Source organism: Neolamprologus multifasciatus, chromosome 7 (genome assembly GCF_963576455.1).
Source record: "Neolamprologus multifasciatus chromosome 7, fNeoMul1.2, whole genome shotgun sequence".
In the NCBI taxonomy this organism is placed as follows: domain Eukaryota; kingdom Metazoa; phylum Chordata; class Actinopteri; order Cichliformes; family Cichlidae; genus Neolamprologus; species Neolamprologus multifasciatus.
In genome coordinates this window covers 62257138-62278186 of record NC_140445.1, presented here as the reverse complement: position 1 = coordinate 62278186, position 21049 = coordinate 62257138, and the positions used below count along the sequence as shown (strand labels likewise).

Below are 21049 nucleotides of genomic sequence, written 5' to 3'. Positions count from 1 at the left end.
TCAGTATTTTTCTGACTATTATGCCTGTAAAGGCCTGTAGAGTCTGAGATGTCGCTGTTGAGGTTTTTGAACTTTCTCTGAGCACTGCATGATTTGACCTTGCAGTTAATCTACTGGGATGTTCACTCATGCAAAAAAGGCAAGTCTTGAATGCTTTCCACGTGTGAATAATCTTTTGCACCGTGAACTTTCCAAATTGTTTGCAAATTTCCTTTCCTCCTCCTGATCGTAACGCATCACAATCTTGCACATGAGCAAACCCCCAAACACTTGCTTATAACTCAAAGTGCATTTGATTATCAGCACCTGATCCTCTTAATTCCTATACAAAATAAAAAAGTGGGTTACCTGTGTTCCTGGCTAAACCAACACAAAACACAAACACACAAAGGACAACGAATTTGCATTTCCATGTCGCACAACTTTAATAGAATATTTTAACTAACTGTACAAATTGAAAAGAAATATTACGCAAGTAACAAATTGTGAATAAGAACCAGTTAAGGCCATTGCTAGCACACGGTCCAATGCAGTAGATCTGAAGACGTCAACCGTGGCTCTGAGATCTGTCTAACAAGATCAACAATCTTTTTTTTAAAAAGAGAGAGAGGGGTGGATAATATTTTGCTGTCAAGTCCTTTGATGATCAGTCATCAGGCACAAGCGCCCAAAACAAATGGCCAAAATCCCAGTGAAGTATATAAAATACATTGGCACCTTCTCCCATTTGTTTTCCCACTTTCTACCGATTCAATAAGTAGACAATAACAAATACTTATATATTCTGAAACAACTTTAAATGCTGAATTAGATTACACTGTGTTAACGACAATTGGCAAACAATTTAACGAACCAGAACAGCGTCTTTCATTTTGGCTTCTTGGCAACAGAATTTACATTTTATCCACACTTTGTGTCCCAACACTGACTCTAAATGACACTTGTTTAGCGTAAGATACATACCAGAAGTGCCATCTTATAAAACAGCGACAAAAAGCCTAGGGGTGGGCCACTGCTTAAATCTGTCATTTGTGAGGAGAATATTCAGACTGGATGTGAGGCCTGGCGTGGGGGAAATTCAAGATTCTTTCAAGTTTTGTCTTTCATGTCAAACATTGTAATTGTTAAAACAAGAGCAAGGAGCATTTCAGGGGTGACTGAAGAAAATGGAAATATATAACCACATGCTTGTCTCGTGATTGTAGTTGGTGTGCTCAGTGTAAATGCTTGTTTACTCCACTACATCCGAACAGAAGAGAGCACTATCAATGCAGAACATGAATCTTCAGTCTGAACATGTTTTTAAAAAAAAATAAAAAATAAAAAAATAAACGACAACAAAACAAACAAAAAAAATTGGCAGTATTCACGTTTTGTTAACCTGCTATGCTCAAATAAGCTTTGAGCCTATAACTGCAGATGGGCCTTAAAGCGTTCCCCAAAATGCACCGTATCATATAGCTGCATGACACCAGAATAAATAGTCCAATGACATGACAATGAACATTTCAAAAAAAGTAAATATGTCTCTTAAAAAACACTAAACAAATGATAACAACCCCAGTGAAAGATTAAGTCAAACTTGTTCAGCAGTTTCCTGGTAAACTCACATCGTGTTGGTGTTTAAAAAACCCTGAGTAACTGACCGATTTCCATGAAAACTAAAGTTTGGGATCCAATCCTTTTTTTTTGCTTATTTTTAAACTCTTTCATCTAATAATGCTCAGAGTTTGGCAGTAGTAACCTACTCCACATTATTAAAGACAACTGTTCCTATATGATGCCATGGCAATTTACATAGAGTCAAGTCACTTCTTGCTTTGGGCTGAAATGAAGCCAAATAAACGGGGCGAGATGGGCGCAAGACAAAAGAAAAAGAAGTCATGCACATAGTAAAAAACGCAGTTTGGTTTGCGTTCTATTGCGTTCAGGTAAGAGTTTGTAAAAAGGCGGAGCCTGTACAAGTAGTAGGACTTGCTGATTGGTTAACAACTGATTTGATGGACAGCAGGTCTCCACCTCCCCTGATCACCAAGGTTACTGCTGTTTGCACTCAGCCGGCTGGGGCTGTTCTTTCTGCAAGGAACAAAGACGAAAAAGAAAACAAAATGAAACGAGACAGGCAATGAAACTGCTCAACATCAGCTAGCTAGAAAGCAACTGCTCAAGAAAGAAAGCACCTTGTTTGGTACAGCAAAGGGAGGATTGTTAGAAACCTGGAAAGGGTCTAAAGCAAGAAATGTAAATAGATGGAAACCAACATGACTAAGAACAGAAGCAATCTACCCAATATGTAAACTGGGGGTCCTAACGAGGTGGGAATGTTAACATAAATGAAAGAGGTAAAGAAGAAAAGGAAAGCAAGAATAAACCAAAGCCACTGGACGAGCGAGTGTGATGTATGTGGGACGCCATCCTAATTTCCCCTTACCTAGAAATGCATGGGGTGAGAATGTTTGATTATGCCTGTAAGGGAGAGGGGGTAATCCAGGGGAGGGAGAGACAACAGTAAAATAAATGACAAAAAAGCACAGAAACATTGCTATTAATGAGCACCATGAAGCAAAAAACAATGGGTGATGAGGTGGTATCCGGGAATGGGAAAAAAGATAAAATAAAATTTAAAGACAAATTTATAAAAATAACAATACTAACAACCAACTTATTACATGTTTTCAGGACACATTGTTTATGTGTTTATGTGATAGTCCAGTGTGATGGAGGAAGTATGGAGTATAGTGATCTTAACTACACCATCTGTTATCACGTGATTTTTTAAAAAAAATTTTAATCCGATAGCCTGAAAGAAATGAGATGCAACCTGTATGAACAGGTCACACAATCAGTAGTTTTCCAACACAGGACATTATACAACTGCACTGCAGTGAACAGATGACTCAAGAGAAAGTAATGGTCTCCTAAAACAGCTACTTGAAATATTGAGATCTTGAGGCTCTGGTGATAAAATATATAACCAGTGTCTCCTAGATAACCAGAGCTTCCCCAAAGCAGTCTAACAACATTGAGATTGTTGGTTTGTGCAGCCTGTGCATTTACAAGAGAAAATTAGAAATTGTCATATTGTTTTTAAGGCAACTGTTTACATAACAGGACATTGACACTCTGCTAAAGTCTCAACTCTCAGCAGGACTGCAACACAGCTACAGATAGAAAAAGCTTTCTTAACTTAGTAAAAATGCTAAAAACATAATCATAATAGCTTTGCTATTGTGTGCACTACAAATTGGAGGCACAAAATTAGAGGTTCCTTTAATCCTGCAGGAGTTTGCGGACCCTCATTAAGAACAGAGTAAACGACACTCCTCTACATGAACATAACAGTGATCAAGCTGGTGCAAATCCCACACATAAGTGTTTCTACCACTGACAAAACATTTTACCACTCATATGCCAAACTTATGGGATATATCAAAACTTTGATTTACTAAATTAAACTTTTGAGGACCTAACGGTTCAAATTGTGATAATTTACAATGATAGGGAAGGAAGTGTAGGGTGTAAACCGACCTTGGGATCAAAGTCTCCCTCATCATCGTCGTCATCACCATCCTCATCTTGTTCCTTAGACACAAACAGAAAAATGACACTTAAACATGCAAGAAATACTTAAGAAAATTTCACATTTACAGTAACTAGTATAATTTAAACGTTTTGAGGTGGTACACTTTAATCCCTGTGTGAAAGTCAGGGGCATTTCTTAAGATTTCAAGTGTTTGTCAGTGACCAAATAATTACCTCCTCTTCTCCCTCCTCCAGCTCCTCCTCTTCAAACTACAAAAACAAAGAAGGGGAAAAACCCAAAGCCATCAAAGTCAGTCTGCAAATATCCAACTTGTGGCTTCAGTTTTTTATATGGTCGTGTCTGAAAGTGCATGCGTCTGAGGCAAAAACTCACGCTCTCGTCATCTTCCAGGGCCTCTCCGGTGAAATACAGCACTGCTCTGGGAACTATTCTTTCACGGAAGAAATGACCAATCTCAAAGTCTGTGGCTAGGGTGAACTCAGAGTCTTCATCCTATAAAACAAGAATAGAACAGAGCGTTATCAAACAAATCTGACAGATTGAACAGAATGTAATACCTAAGAAATGGTGCAATAATGCCTTTATGAAGAAAATTTCAGCAACATTATACTCACCATTTCTCCATCTGGTGGAGCTGCAAAGAAAAGAAAAAAAATATTAACACACTGAATCAAAGCGATGACAGAAAGGATTTAAACGGGACGAGAGGGTAAAAATAAGATTCATTAAAACAAAGGCCAATGTCAATGGAAAGATTTATGGGATTAGCTGAATTTCACATAAGGTATGAAAACCCAGTAGGTTATCAATGACATCACAAAGCGAGGTTATCATACACAGGAAGTGACAGCCCATGAACAAACACTTGTGCTCCAACACGCTGACTAAAAGTGACATCATCTGATCCTTCCTGTTCTTTGAACAATTCTGTATTAAAGGAAACTGAGACGTTACACTTATGAGGCTGTGCCCACACTGGTCAGTGTTATGTACATCTGAGGGGTCAGGTTTTATGGTACATTATTATTTGCAAATTTTGTACCTGTCAGGTCAATATTATGTTTACATGACAGATGATTTTTACAAGTTTAACAGCAGAACCCCAACAGTCTTACACTTTAAGATTTACAACTAGCAGTGCTAGTCTTGGAAGGAAAATAGAAATTTATCCAGAGATTTTTAGTGAAGCATGCGATTTAAGCGCAACAGTATTTTTGGTATATAAGACTGTGCATGTAGGGCTGCAATGAATCAAGTAATTTGATTATAACAAATTTGACACAAGTTCTTTCCATCGATGTTTCGTTTAATGCACAGCTCTGTAGCGCGCCAATGTGTTAAACGTAAATGGGAGCTTTTTACCCATATGTACAACTAAAAACAAACCTGCAATACAAACTTATTAAGGAGCAGCGTGTGAATAAAAAGATTTTTACAACATTAGGTCAAACAACCTCCAGTTTTTAACAAAAATACCAATAACACAACATCAGCAGTGATGATGACATTGACCCAGTTTAACGGAATCTCTTTACACAATGCAAAGAGCAAAGAGGCAGAGCCGTTACAGAGACGGTGAGCTCAGGGTGAGCAAAAGAAAATGTGTTTCTAGCGTCCAAAACAGCAGCAGCGTTTCTGTGATCACCATTAAAAGCAGTACTAGGAAAAAAAAAGCTAGCAGGAGTCCTTCATCAAAGCACCTGATCAACAAACTTATGTGAAGAAAGGAAAACTTTGTAGCCGTTTCATCCACCACCATCTGTTTAACACAGCGAGAAATCCACAGCCTCCAAGAGTTGTATTAAAATACGCAGATGAACTATTTTATATGACTTGGACTTAGGGCTGTTCGATATAACGATATATATCGGATGACGATATAAAAACGTCTATCGTTTCATTTTACGCTATCGTTTGTTTCGTGGTGTCGTAAAATAAACTGTTTACGGCAATATTTTTTCATCGTTTTGATGGTCACTGTAGTGGCGATATTAATTTCTTAAAGTTCTATCTTTCTCTTGTATTTAATATAACCACACTACGGACGCACAAGCGCCTGTTTCTACGTGTTGTCAGGACAATAAATGGTCATATCGCACAGCCCTACTTGGACTGTTTGAGATTATTTATATATTTTTTGTATTTATTTTTCTTTAAAAAATAAAAATTTCTGTATAGCATGTATACAATCAAAGGGTTTAGTTGTTCTTATTGACCTGTGTTTTATCTCTTTATTATAATATTTATTATAGCTCATTAATGAGACAAAAGTACTTCTTATCCAATTACTCAATAAATTACTTGATTACTAAAATAAGTAATAGCTGCAGCACTATCAAGCTTTATATTAAAAGTTGTATTCATTTCATGCTGAAAAACGACATGTATAGTCAAAAGTCAACATTTTCTCTGGCAACTATTTACCAATAAAAATGTTCAAGAAATCAAAATCTTGATATGTCAATCGGGTGCACAGCAGGTAAGTCACATGCAGCATTTCTGCATGTTCACATGAGCTTTGAATGATAGCCTATCTACTAATGGCCATTCTGGCCAAACAGCTGCACACCCAAGCACACTTGACAAGGAGGTATTTATATCCACTAGTCATACACCAAGACTATGACCGAACCAGTAGGGCAAATATTGGTGCAGCCAATGAGTAATCAGGTCACCTCCTCAAAGTCAGAATAAGTCCGGGCATGTCAGACAGGTAAGCTGTCTATACAGGAAAGACGACACAGTCATTGCAGGTGTATCCTGCCCTAAATTAATGATCTTTTGAATAAGAATGATTAATTTCAAGATTTGCCTAACTGACACTTTACTATTCACCTGAAGTTTATTCACCTGAAACTGACCTGCCTCGTTTTTAGGCAACTGTTTCAATAAGGTTGCCTAATATTAGAATGGTTTGATTTGTTCATTTAAATCAAATTAACACCAAATTAATTTAAACTCAGCAAGCTAAATGCCTTAAAAAAAAGAACCTATGGTACTTGGAATACAGTTAATATTGTTTAAAGAACCCAGAGTGCCAGCTCTGTTAAAATTAGTTATAAATAATAACATCAATAAACTACATGATGTCATTAAAAGGTGGTGGTTACCTTAAACCTAAATTTTTTAACTACCTCTTTATCAGTCATTAAAGTCACTGTTTAGCATCACAGTAACAAGCCTTTCAAGATGGAAAATAATGGTAAAACCAAAGTTGATAAAAGTCCCAAAGCTGACTAATGAACAAAGTTCAACTTCAGCAGCAACAGCTACACTGACTGACACACCTACTCATGGCACTGTCTGAACAATTTCAAAAAGTGAGTCTGCTGCCACCTGCTGTTCACTTTAGTTGAATACATGATTAACAGCTCATATTATATGCTTGCGTATTTTTAAACTACCTGCATGTAAACAGATGCTACCAGCCCATTAAGTGCAACATAAGCAAATTTCTGAGTGGAGGTTTGGCAGATTTGTACACAGTTCTCAACTTGTGTTTTTTTTTTTTTCTTCAAGAGAGAAGTATCTTTGAGAGTTCCTGAGAAATCCCAAACATTATGCGTGTCTGTGTGATCTCACCTTTAACAGGATTAAAGAAGTTGAAGAAGGAGTCATTGGGGACCTGTTTGGTAACAGTGCGGACAGTGCCACGCCCTTTATGCTTCTGCTTCTTCTTAATGGTTTTCACTGTCACGTCCTTCCCCTTGTGCCAATCTATCTGACAGCTAGAGAGAGGAAGCATAAAAAAGTGAGAGGCGGCAAAAAGCAAATATACAAGAAAAAGGCAGAAGTTGGAAGACCTGCAAAGAAGAGGTTGATATGTGGGCTGCAGAATCAACAGATTTATATAGAAAATACAAAAAATAAATACTGCACAAACCACACATCTATTTCTGAGTTAAAACTTAACATCACATGTTTACCACAGTTTGACAAGCATATGTATTAAGCTCTGGTTCTCACCCCTCACAGTCAATGATCTCTGGTCCTTCAAATGAGAAAGGATCTGAGGGATCAGGCTCTGACTTCATCTTGTAGACCTTAGTGAGAACTGCATTGTTGAAGTAACCATTGGGCTCAAAGTGGAACCCTAATGTAAAACTCTAAGAAGGAACAAAAGGATAATTTAACAAACCGACTTAAATCTTGCCCAAGTAACTAATAATAATCGACCATAATTACAGTCACTGGCAGACACTGACCATTGGCTCTCCTGGCTCAGAAAACTTGACTTGAATATCTTTCAGGTGTTTTAGGATGGGCTCATCATGCTCCTGTCACGAGATTAACAGACAAGTCAAGTACTATTCATAAAGTAAGTGAAAAGGGAGAAGAGGATCATCAGTCACTGAAATGTACCTGTAGCATGTCACTAAGCATGTCCACACTCTTGAATATAGTGAGCCAAAACTCAGGGATGCCTTTTGGGTCTTCTTCTGGTGTGGCTTCCTCTTTCTTTGCATCCTCAATAGCAGCTTTTTCCTTTACTTCCTCCTGTAAGGAGTGGACAGAGCGATAATCAACACTCACTGTTCACAAAAATCTATATTTAGTCACACTAAGATCATGATTTATTACCAAATTATCAGACAATTCACACTGCAGCAAGATTACATTAAAAATGTGGTATCAGGTTCTAAAGGAAAATCAAATTTGTACTTACAGCTAGCTCCTCCTCTTCGTCTCTGTCACTCTGCCACTCACACTCCTCGTCTGTGGGTTCCACTGTTCCTGTGACGATATCTCGTCTCTGTGATAGACATTATGGTGAAGTTAAACGTTTTTAACAGAATTTTCAATATATTGATGAAATATAACTATGCAGGCAAACGTTCATTTGGCAAGCGTGGATCATTTTCAGCTCGCAGACTGACACCAACACCATTTGAGAGAGAGACTGACACACACTCACGCGACATGCACACAGGACAGGTGCAGCAGGATTACAGCTGCCAGTCTCCAGTGTGATTAAGAATGGCAGACTTCTTGTCCCTATCTCTGGAAATAGCCTTGACTGACAAAGGACAGTCGACTACTTGCTGCAGCAGTTTTCAATTTAGCACAATGGATGCAGCCTTGCTGACCTCTGATTAGGCCAGAGCCATACTTAAACACCCATTCATGTAGGAAACATCACAAGTGATCCTTACAGATTTGTTCAGTTTTATATTTAAAGCTAGCATTTACTCTGTTTGCATTAACACATAAAGAGTAAAGGAAAATATCTGCCTAGTGTTACATAAATAACTTTAAGGAAATGTGTTGTACCTTGTCAAACAGTGGCTGATAGAGAGCGGCATATTTCCTCTCAAGCTCATGAACCTCCTCATAGAATTTAGCCTCTATGTTAGCACATTGCACCTGTAGTCTTTTCAAGGCATGCACTCGCCTCTTCACTGCTTTGGGAAGCATGCTATAAGGGAAGAGAAACATAACAAAGGGTCATTAGAAAATGATGAAGGAAAATGTCTTACAAGAAAAAAATGTAATCCTAAACATTTGTTGAGAGTCTACAACGAACTAAATCATGTTTTTGTTTTTAGGAGATTAAACAGTGATTTTATTTATATGTAGAGCATAAAAAAAAAAAACTACCAGCTGTAGGAAATTACTCAATAGTGTCAGTTATCAAATTCATCTGCTGACTGGAGCAAGCCAACAATCCAAAAATTGGTTTTGTTGTACATGTGAAAGGTTTTGTTTTATGCCATGCATAACAGCAGACTAGTTCACTGTACTGAATAATTTCATATGATTTTACATTAGTGATTCTGCATTTTTGAGCATGCTGTCCAAATGGAAATTTAAGTAATTTGCAAACTTTTGGCTCCTTAGTGTCAGAATCCCTGTAAAAATTATGATTATGATTGCTTCTCCATTTTCATACAGCTGTTATACCTACACAAGTTTTAAATCCTATCAAATGCCAAGAAAAATGTCAATGAGATATGTTCTGTGTCACACAGAGGTCAATGTAAGGGGGAAATAAATCTTCAAGAATTATTTAGTTACAATTAGCCTTAATATGTTTAAAAAGTTGCAATTCTCTTGAATTGACATCTACAACGCTCAATGATGTGAACAATAAATTGTAATCATGAGTGTTTTCATTTTTAGCATATCTAAAAACGTAATCGAATCACAGTTCAGCTGCACTGACCTTTCCAAGAAGTGGAAGCTGACAGGTTTATCCACCTGCCCACTTGGATTTTGCATCCCTTGATCCCCTTTACCTGCCAAACCAGCATACAACATTAGTAGAGATGTTCATCTCAAACTGTGATAACAAAAATGTGTATTAAATGTAATTACAAGTAATATTAATTTAATATTTAGCCAATTGCAACCTTGTTGTACACAATATAAGGTAAACCAATCAATAAAACAACAGCCAACAAATACTGTGAAATAATGGACTAGTTAACATCCCTAGCCCTTGTCTTGGAATAAAGCAGTTACTAGCAATATAAAACCATGTTTGATATGGTTTTATAGTAACAGCTTTAAAAAGTCCACAAACAGCCAGAGATATTAGCCAAAACCTTAAGCCTGTTAAGAGAAATGTTATAGTCAATGGTAATAAAGGCAGTACAGAGGTCAAACAATGACAACAATGCCCTACATTAGATCCCATTAGAAGATCATTTTAGATCTTCAAAGGGGAAATCTCAGTGGAGTGCTGATTTGGAAAAAGCTCATGAAAAGGACATTTGTAATGTGCATAATGAGGATCTGAATTCATTTTTCACAACTTTTTCTAACAATTTTCCAACAAATTGCATATTTGAAATAATAATTGCTGGAAGAACTGGCATTAAGAGTTTTTTTTAATGTAATTGGTAATGAAAAAACTTACTAAGCATACATACCTTTAACAACCAACAGGTACAGAGTCAAATCAAGTAAACAAATCTCATCAGATGCATTACTTTAACGTGGCCAGTGGAAAAAATATATATATATTTTTTTACCTTTATTGGCTTCCATGACCAAGTGTCAGCTCCTCCCTCTGTTTAGAAGTATATGAGATTATATAAGCCATGTAATCATCATCAGCAATTACAGTGAGTAAGTAACTTATGGAAGTAACACCAAAGTGAATGATTAATACTGTCAATTGTATCTCATCAGTGAGTCCTTGTAAATTAGAGAAGCTACTGAACTGCCAAAAATAACCTGCGCGGAAGGCTCATAATTAAAACCGATGCAGAAGAGTGACAGGCAGACCAGCTGAGCTAACTTTCACCGATCTACAGCAACAGCAGTGTTGAGCAAGCGCAGGCCGATGACGCATTGACATGCTAACAGCAGCTGGGCTAAGCTATGTCAACCAAAGTTAGCATCTCTCCATTTTCAACAAGTGTAAAATGACCAGCGCTGGTTATGACCGTCAGGGAACCACTGGGCAACATCTAATGAAAGTGGACGCTAACATCACCTCACGTACAAACACATAGGTGTAATCACTTAGTATGGGCGTGCCAAAGATCTGACAGCAGCTAACCGGGTTAGCCAGCTAGGTAGCAAGAAACTACAAGCCAACGTGCTAAGAACAATGCTTGGGCGAGGACAAAGTGTAAGGGTTACTATTTTAGACTGTCGCCAGTTAGCTCAAGACAATCAGAATGGGGAGGCAGAGCAGCAGCACTGTACAGTTCCATTTATCTCGACGGATAACGGTACAACAGCTAGCCACTACCGACCGCATTGACAAGCTAATACCAGCTAGCTTCGGCTAGCTCGCGCGTGAATTAAAAACACCAGAGTCAGACAAAAGTACCGTGAAGACAGTTTACCGGCGGTCCGCCGGGCTCATTAGATAACTCCGGCTGCAAAGGTAATACTCCAACATGGAAACATATGCTAAAATTAATGACAAATCTTTGCTTACTGACTGTTTCAGCAGTCTTACCTCTATATGAGCGGAATCTCGCCAGGCGCGTCGCTCACGCGTATTCGCTTCAATCCGCACGTCCGAGCGACACACATGCTCCAGCTTCTTGGATTCTGATTGGACAGCCGGCGAGAGCGAGCTTGGTGCTACATTTAAGCACTGCGTTGCGAAAATGTCATTTTTGGTAACACAGATCACTTATCTACCTTCACTTGTGCTTCAGTCATCCAGGGTTTCTTAAACAAAGAAGTGTTTTCATGATTAATATGTAATCTAATTCTAGGAACCCCTATCAGGGTTTGATAAAAACACAAACAAACAAACAAACAAACAAGCATTTCTTGAGAGTACATCTTGTGTACGTGCAACACAAACGCACACAAGATAATCATTTCATACCAAAAGACTTGTTTTCTTGTCAGAACAGTGTCATCATCTTCTGTGCACATTTGTATGTATGTATGGGGAAGTTAAGCATGCTCACAGGATCATTACTTTTAAAAATGCAAATGTTCTTGCATGCACAAGTTCTTATCTTGCACCCAGAAGATAACAGCTTGTGGAACAATGAATATAAGATTTGCATGAAAACTCCTATACATAGTGTCCAGCCTGCAGATGTTTCATTAGACAAGATAAATACTCTCTTGATAAATGCTTTCTGATATGATCATAATGTCTCACAAGAGCCAATTATAAATCCCACATTGGTGTCTGTCCTGGCCTGAGTTTTATTTGATGGATATTTGGAACCATTTCAGCCTTCATCTACACATCACATGGCATAATGCAACCACAGTTTTGAAAATCTAAGGTGGCTTGTAGTTTTAGAAATCTATGTTTTAAATAGTCCAGCGTGTTTATGATTGTATATTTCAAAGCTGCATTTAAAAATCATGTGATTTCAGAGGACAGGTATAACTCAGGTTACCAGTATTGCTGAGTACTTTTGGATGTAATTAATAATGACTACATTTTAGGGCACTTTAAGTCTTACAGAATTAAATGTAGGACTTTGCAATAGGAGAAATGCAAATGTTTTGGCACAAGAGACAAGCAAATTCAATTAAATTCTAGTGAGTGTTCTGAGTGATTGGCCAGATCACGTGTAGACCACAAGAGGGCTTCATATACTCATTTTGTCAGAGATAGTGACTCTTTTGGTATTTACCCACAGAAAGAGACTCTAATGTTGTATAAATATATTAATAAGCCACTAAAAGATTATTAATGATGAGTGTTTTCCATTCCAAATAACATTTGTGAAACACTCATTGTTTTCATTATAGTCAGGAAAACATCTGGAAGAATTAAAATGTTAAATTTTGTAAAAAAAAAAGAAAAAAAAGAAGTACAAATAAAACAAATAATAATGAAATAAACACATGTTATAGCTCTGAGTCTTTTTTTTTTGGGGGGGGGGGGATGTTATAGAGAGGTTGAAATGTGACAGCAACAAACACACTTCTGAAGTAAAAGCCCATTGTCACCAAAGCATCTCTAGTATTTGGCTGTGGCTGATCTCCTTGCATCCTCACTATTGTTCACGTTGACCTGTGGGATAGCAGATAGCCGCTTGCCTTCTGGTAGTGTCATCCTTTTAATCTCGATCATCTTCCCCATCTTTGCTGCCATGTGGCCATGCTTATGCACCCTAAATGACATGCCTGTTTTTGCTGCAGATCTTACTGAGTTGGGTCAATGAGCTGATGCCATGCTTGCCCTTGGCATACAGTTTTATCGTATCCATTAGGACAAAGGGTAACATTTGCCTGTTTTGTCAGAGATCATCATTGTCTTTACTGGAACCAGGAAATGACATGAACGGAAATTTTAAATATGTGTAGCTTGGATTGGCACACCTATCTCATCCTGATATCATCATTCTTAATAAATCACCTGTCTTAAAAAATTTAGAAATAACTAGTTCAATTCAATCTTTTCTTTTACAAGTTCACAGAACAGGTCATGAGGCTAAACTGGTAATGATCATAGAGACTATTTATATGCCACATCCCGCTGTTATAACATTAAGGGGTTTTTTTTCTTCTCTGTTTGAAATTTACGGAAATAGTGCAATAGACATAAAATCACTTAAATCTGGTCTTCTTTCTGTTCACTATCAACTGCAGTGTAGTCTACGCACTTGAGAGGAAGTGACAGCACTGGGGCCCCTAAGGGTAGGATTGTTGTGACCAGACTTTGTGCCTGTCACATTGTGACATTTACCAGCAGGGTCTGTACTTACAGAAGAAATCAAATGTGATTGTATAGCATTTGGGAAGAGCCAGGGGTCTAGAAACAACTGTATAATAACTGCCAATTTATACTATAAATGTATAGACAAACACATTGTGCACTACCAACCAATGTAATGTAGATATTTGAGTTAGCCATAAAAAGGGGGAAAATCTATTTATCTGAAAGCTTGCAACATTATTGCAACCACTTTGAAATCTCAGACAAAGTCACATTTTTAGACAATAATAACACCCGCAGGGCAAGAAGTAGGGTGTCCTTCACAGCCAATTGTCAAGTAATAACTCCCAGATTTCATCTTATCTCAGTTTTCTCTCTCCTGTCCTCCCACTTGGGAAGCAGAGGCACACATCAGGTGTTACATGCAGTGGTCCCGCTTCATTGTTCAGCTGTGTGTTCACACGTTTCATTATGCGATACGAGATTTTACCATGTGCGTGTGAAGAATGCAGGAAAAACTCTTGGAAGCAAGTCAGATCTGAAAGTATAGACAAAGAGTGTGTGGGCCACTTTGGCACATACATAGATACCTGGCAATACTTAGCGATAAGTAAAACTGGAAACAACCCTTCATTTCTTTAGATTTTTGTCTCCCAGTGAATCAGACTTTCTAATTTTTTTAAATGGTCTTGAGGAATCGGCTTTCTTTCCTTTGGACAATAGCTGCTTTTCCACTTTTTTAGTCCAGGCCTTATACCTGAACATTTAAATTGCTTGATAGATTCTTAATCATCCAGATAAGGAATTCCCAAAAAGCTGATTCTGTTCATCTTAATGTACCAGAAATCGCCTGTTAGATTAGCAAATAAGACATTTTAAATCCCCCTGTTACAGAAACACACAATTTATACATACAAATATTATAGACTGCCTTCGCCCATTCTTCTTGCAGTGTTTCTTTTTGTCAGAAGAACCTCCTTAAGGAGTGGCCAGTGAAGCCTGTCTTATTTAAGCCTCTGGCTTACATAGTCAAATGTTTTTGTTGATATTAAGGTGTGCTATGGGTGCTTTTAAGTCTGTTAAGTGATTATGAAAGCAAATAACGCACATAAAGCACATATGCTGAGCACAGTATAAGGCAGATTGTGTGCAATATGTAGTGTGTGCTTGGTTTGAGTGTATTTAGTTGTTTCCAGTCTCTGTACGGTCATAATTAGAGCTCGGTTTACATTAATAGCCATGAATCAGATTCATTCCTGATGGGTGGTGTCCTCCAAGGCTGTCCTTTGTCACCTATTTTATTCATAGTATTTATGGAGAAGATTTCTAGGTGCAGCCAGTGGGTGGATTGTGAAGGGTTAGTTGATCCTTGTTCCTCTTGAGTCTGCTTTTCACAGATGATGTGGTTCTGTTGACTTACCATCAATCTACATTCCTACCTATGTCACAAGCTGTGGGTAGTGACTGAAAGAATAAATTAATGGATATAAGAGATGCACCTGAGCTTGGCTTGGTGAAGGGTGTGTTGGCTCAGGCTCAGAGATAGGTTGAGGAGCTCGATCATTAAGGAGTGGATCAGAGTAGAATCGCTACTCCTCCACATCAAAAGGAGGCAGCTGAGGTAGTATGTGCATCTGACTATAACGCCTCCTGGGTACCTCCTAAGTTATGTGTTTTGGGCTTGTACTACTGGAAGGAGGCATTGAGGCATACTGGAGAGATTCCATATCTGGGCTGGTTGTGTGTTTATTTTAATTTCTTTATACTGCGGTCAAAGTGACCCTGATATATTTTAATTTTATGATTTAAAAACAGGTAAATAATAGTCATTTAGAATGACTGAAAACTAAGTGATCAAAGGACAGTAAATAAGCATTGAAGCAATACAAAATTGTACTCGGGATGAAAGCTGCATGTTTCATTAAAGTATAGAAATATCAGCAAAATAATAATATAATCACTTTTTCTTTAGTTAATATTCATTAGTTAATCAATATTAGCTTGTGGCTCCATTATATAATAGGGAATGCATTTCCTTTGCAAGCAAAAGTCACAGGTGAGGTGTCAGAGGCATCTGGCATAAACCTCTGACAAATCAATTCAAATCAATTCAATTATTCACATATCACAACAACAGTCGCCTCAAGGTGCTGTATATTGTAAGGTAGACCCTACAATAATGCATACAGAGAAAAACCCAATAATCATATGACCCCTCTATGAGCAAGCACTTTGGCGACAGTGGGAAGGAAAAACTCCCCTTTAACAGGACGAAACCTCCGGCAGAACCAGGCTCAGGGAGGGGCGGCCATCTGCTGCGACCGGTTGGGGTATGAGAGGGAAGACAGGATAAAAGACATGCCGTGGACGAGAGACAGAGATTAATAACAAGTATGATTCAATGCAGAGAGGTCTATTAACACATAATGAGTGAAAAAGGTGACTGAAGAAGAAATACTCTCCATCATGGGAAGGATTCAGGTCCCCTGGTCCAGCTCTAACTATATGCTTTGGCAAAAAAGGAAAGTTTTAAGCCTAATCTTAAAAGTAGAGATAGTGTCTGTCTCCTGAATCCAAACTGGAAGCTGGTTCCACAGAAGAGGGGCCTGAAAACTGAAGGCTCTGCCTCCCATTCTACTTTTAAATACTGTAGGAACAACAAGTAGGCCTGCAGAGCGAGAGCAAAGTGCTCTAATAGGGTGATATGGTACTATAAGGTCATTAAGATAAGATGGGGCTAATTATTAAAGACCTTGTATGTGAGGAGCAGGATTTTGAATTCAATTCTGGATTTAACAGGGAGGCAATGAAGCGAAGCCAAAACAGGAGAAATATGCTCTCTCTTTCTAGTCCCTGTCAGTAGTCTTGCAAAAATGCTGAACTACTCACTGTGACCCCTCATGCCAACGGAGCAGCTGAAAGTAAGTTTTAGGCAATTAAAATCCTAAGACCAGTGGAGTAATTGTTTTTTGTTTTGTTTTTTTTTCCACAGAAGTAATCTTATTTATTAAATGTTTGAAAAAGCTCTGATTTTGTTCAAGAATACCAAATTACATGTAGGCATTAAATGTAAATAGTTTCCACCATGTGTAATTTTGTCATTTTCCATGACTTGACTCACCTTTGCTGGTGTCAGATTTTTTTAATCCAGTCATGATTTACTGATTTCTGTTTTTCTCAGTGACTGTTATATGCTGCATGTTCCTAAAAACAAAAATAGAAATCTTGCAGTCTGTAAACATTTCTAATCAATTTTGTCTTTGTAGCTCAATTTCTCTACTGTATATATTCACTTTTCTTGCCAGTTAAACATGTGCTGATAATCTTTGACAGATATGATTGTGAAGGTGGCGTTTGGCGTTAAACGGTGACATGATGGCAAAGTTGTCTTGTTACCCTCTACTAGATTACATACTTAGAGAACCTCAAAACTCTGTGACCTTGAATAAAATGAATCATTGAACCTTACATTTTCACAGATTGGCTTGTCAATTTCTCTGCCCTTATTGGTTAAATTTCAAAAATTTATGCTACACATAGATTTGCAATAATATCTTTGCATTATTTAAAAGCTCCATAATGAATATTGTGTTGCTTCTATTGATCTCAGTTTGCAATAAGATTGGTTTGGACCCAGCAAAGCTGGTCAAAGCCTCTGTTGTTCACGTTGCACTTAAACACACAAACCTATCCACATCCACACAAGAGAAGAAAAGAATCATCGGTGAAAGTGGATGCCATGATTGACTTTGTCTTTTTCTCTTGATTGAACACTGCATTCACTGGGCCACCTCATCCCAATGGGGTATTGGTTTTGTAAATGAAGTGGCCCAACTCCCAGTTGACAGTATTGATATGGCCTGGAAGACAGGACAATATTTACGAGCTAGCCTGCCCTTGCATCCTGTGTTGTCCATTAAGCCCCTCTACTCGTAACGCGTGGGTAATGGCCTATCTGTACACCATAATCAGACAGACACACACATCCCCACTGACTGTAAAAAAGCCATCAATATAAGACACACAAACAAGCGCACACATGGCTAGCTGCTGCATTGACACAGCTGCAGTCATTATTCACAGGAGGGGGTCTTGAGTGAACGTGTGTGTGTTTGTGAGGATGGTAGGGAGGATGAAAAAAATGGCAAGCAGAAGTACTATATCTCCTGTGAGTCAGCTGCATCAGAAGGATGTGCATGTAAAACAAATTCAGCAGAGCCGTCAATCCAACTCACGCTTTCCACACTTTGAGTGCAATTTACTTTAATCTGCACCAATAAGCAATTTCAATCATGACATCTTGTTTGTTTGTTTTGTTGTGCTCGTTGTCCTCCATCAGTCTAATTCTGCAGCGACAGCTAAACCTTTTAGTTAGCAGGAAAAAATGTCCATAACACCTGCTATCACATGAGCAGACACCCACAATGGCAGTTTTAGTGCTTTTGTTATACTTCGCTATAATTTTAACATCAAAACATTGACGACAAAACTGCTTTCATTCAAATTTGGACAGCCAAGGATATTCTGTCAAGGGCACACTTACTTTAATGTTTGATCATTTTCATTTTTATTAACAGTATTAGTGTGCCAATATAGCAATATCTTTAAAAAATAAAGCTAATTATTAGGTTTTATGTCCTTAAGTACAGGTAACTCTTTCCTGTGAATGTCAGTAGGCCGATCTTTTATATAACCCCCGAAACCTTGAATGTTTTTTCTCTTTTGCCAACCAGATCTGTGTTGGCACTGTTATTTTAGAGTATTTTTTCCTGTAACTTACCCAGATGTACACATTTTATTGTTTTCAACAAGTTTCTGTTTTTACCTCTGAATGCCATGCTGTTACATTCTTGCTTCTCTTAAACAGAAAGTTATATTCACTCTCAATAGAATAGGATACTTTAAACAAAAGAGGATGAATAGAAGGACATCAATATTTATAAAGTACCTAGAAATTCTCAACATGCTGTGAGCCTGGTTCTGCCATAGTGCTCTTCCCTCTCAGGAGAAGACTGAAATTGTGATTCTTTTCCTTATATTTTAGGGTGAGATGACTGCAAATATAACTGAACTGAATTTAATTTTTAGGCAGCACGGTGGTTAGCACTGTTGCCGCACAGCAAGAAGGTCCTGAGTTCAATTCCACCATCAGGCTGGGGTCTTTCTGTGTGGAGTTTGCATGTTCTCCCTGTGTTTGCGTGGGTTCCCTCCGGGTACTCCGGCTTCCTCCCACCGTCCAAAGACATGCAGCTTGTGGGGATAGGTTAATCGGATAATCCAAATTGGCACTAGGTGTGAATGTGAGTGCGAATGGTTGTCTGTCCCTGTGTGTTGGCCCTGCGACAGACTGGCGACCTGTCCGGGGTGTACCCCGCCTCTCGCCCTATGACAGCTGGGATAGGCTCCAGCGCCCCCTGCGAGCCTGAAAAGGATAAGTGGATGGATGAATTTAATTTTAAAAATCGTTTTATCAGGTCAAGATGAAGAAATACAAGTGATGCCTGGAAAACACAATGTGTTCTTTGCAACTTATACATTTGACATCTGATACAAATGTGAAAAATAATGAGCACAGTACTTCAAATTGTTGGAAAAATGGTGCTTGTGTTTTCAATTCAAGTCTAATGTCAGGATCCATATGTATTTAAGTCTGTGCAGTTACAGTTTGCTGTCAATAGTAAAGCTCAGTGAAGGATTACACAATCCATGTTCTCATATTATATAAAATATCTACTGATGCTTTTAACATATCAGGATAATTAATACGATGAACTAAATCGTACCTTAGGTCCCCAACATCCTAAAGATAACAATGCAGATATTCTGTTTAATCCCGTTTCCCCATCATCTAGAAATAACTATGGTAATTGTTGTGTGATAACCAGGAATCATGACTGCAAAATGTTGTGAACTGTATGCAAAAACGTGTGAATTAGCACACTGATTAAGATAGGCCTGAAAGCTGAAACTGATTATTAATTTAAATGCTAATTCATCCATCCATCCATTCGCTTCCGCTTCTCCTTTTCAGGGTGGCGGGGGCACTGGAGCCTATCCCAGCTGTCATAGGGCGAGAGGCGGGGTACACCCTGGACAGGTCGCCAGTCTGTCGCAGGGACAGACAACCATTCGCACTCTCATTCACTCACACATTCACACTTAGTGGCAATTTGGATTATCCAATTAACCTATCCCCACAAGCTGCATGTCTTTGGACGGTGGGAGGAAGCCGGAGTACCCGGAGGGAACCCACGCAAACACGGGGAGAACATGCAAACTCCACACAGAAAGACCCCGGCCTGATGGTGGAATTGAACTCAGGACCTTCTTGCTGTGCGGCAACAGTGCTAACCACCGTGCCACCGTGCTAATTCATGTTCATCATTTTATTAGTAAGAAGAAACTAAGCTAAACTGACCAAAAGGCCCAGAGGTTAAAATATGATGATGTTTTGCTTTTGTTTCCTTTCATAGGTCTTAAAGTGTGATAGGAGCATGCTTATGGGGCCAGAGTACTGTATATTCTGTGTATTTATTCATCGATTTACATTTCTGAACTGTAATTTAAAGAGCTATACCATTATTTTGCCTGCATCACTATATATAAACAGTTTATTTGACAGTGGTGAAATATAAAATAGCCGTAACACCCATGTTTGATTCAGACATGTTTTTTTCTGTCTGGTTTTCAGATGAAGGAAGGAAGGAAATATTATTATGAAATCTAATAGAAATGTGTAGTTTTACGTTTTTCAGCCCTGATTTATGGTCATTATACTAAAAACTAAGTTTCCAGGTAATCATCAGATTTTTTGAAGTTTGCTTCATTAGGTTATTAACAGGGAATCAAATACATTTGCTAATATTAAATAGAAACTACCACAAGTGTTTCCAGGAAATAGGCCACAGCATTAAACATGTTGCCTTCAAACAAAGAATAATGCCGTGGTATAACTTATAACTTATGCTCCCTGCATTATTCTATTCTGCGAACTACATATCTCAGAGGAGATATAGTACTCCTGCTTGCCTTTATTATATGGTAAAGGTCTCCTAATATATTAAAATATCAACCCATATTACCTTTTCATGAGATTACTGCCACTTTAAAATCAGTGTATAAAAACTACCCCACTATTATCACATTAATATCTATATCTTAAGCATCCATTTTCATGCATGTACATAAATGGCTTAAACAACAAATGGCTGTATGGCAGAAAAGGCAAATGTAGCAGTAGGTTTAGCTGAGGCTCCAGCTTGCTGATTTTCATCATGGGCTGCAGAAGCTTGGCCCCTCCAGGCTACTAGAGGACTCGGGCCCATTTAGGAAAGGTAAATCTAATTAGGAGTCTCTCCAGCTACAAAGCTCTGTGTCACTGCTGGAGGGGAAATGGGTAAAGCTACAGC

The 21049-nt window shown here is 38.3% G+C and overlaps 1 protein-coding gene across 5 annotated transcripts; it reads right to left on the bottom strand.

Moving 5' to 3' along the window:
• Nucleotides 1–400: 400 nt before the first annotated feature.
• nap1l4a (nucleosome assembly protein 1-like 4a) lies at nucleotides 401–11560 on the bottom strand. Of its 5 annotated transcripts, XM_085166589.1 has the most exons (15): nucleotides 11460–11560; nucleotides 10519–10556; nucleotides 9708–9780; nucleotides 8816–8960; nucleotides 8211–8297; nucleotides 7907–8041; nucleotides 7750–7821; nucleotides 7511–7650; nucleotides 7127–7272; nucleotides 4159–4178; nucleotides 3917–4036; nucleotides 3757–3792; nucleotides 3529–3582; nucleotides 2432–2466; nucleotides 401–2076 (listed from the first exon to the last, which is right to left on the bottom strand). In XM_085166589.1, exons 2-14 carry the CDS (start codon nucleotides 10532–10534, stop codon nucleotides 2461–2463), a joined length of 1050 nt encoding a protein of 349 aa, XP_085022715.1. In that variant the 5' UTR covers nucleotides 10535–10556; nucleotides 11460–11560; the 3' UTR covers nucleotides 401–2076; nucleotides 2432–2460. The 5 variants fall into 5 exon arrangements, with proteins under 5 accessions (XP_085022715.1, XP_085022711.1, XP_085022714.1 ...); XM_085166585.1 differs by lacking the exon at nucleotides 2432–2466; XM_085166588.1 differs by lacking the exon at nucleotides 2432–2466 and having other exon boundaries at nucleotides 11439–11461.
• Between the last annotated feature and the right edge of the window lie 9489 nt (nucleotides 11561–21049).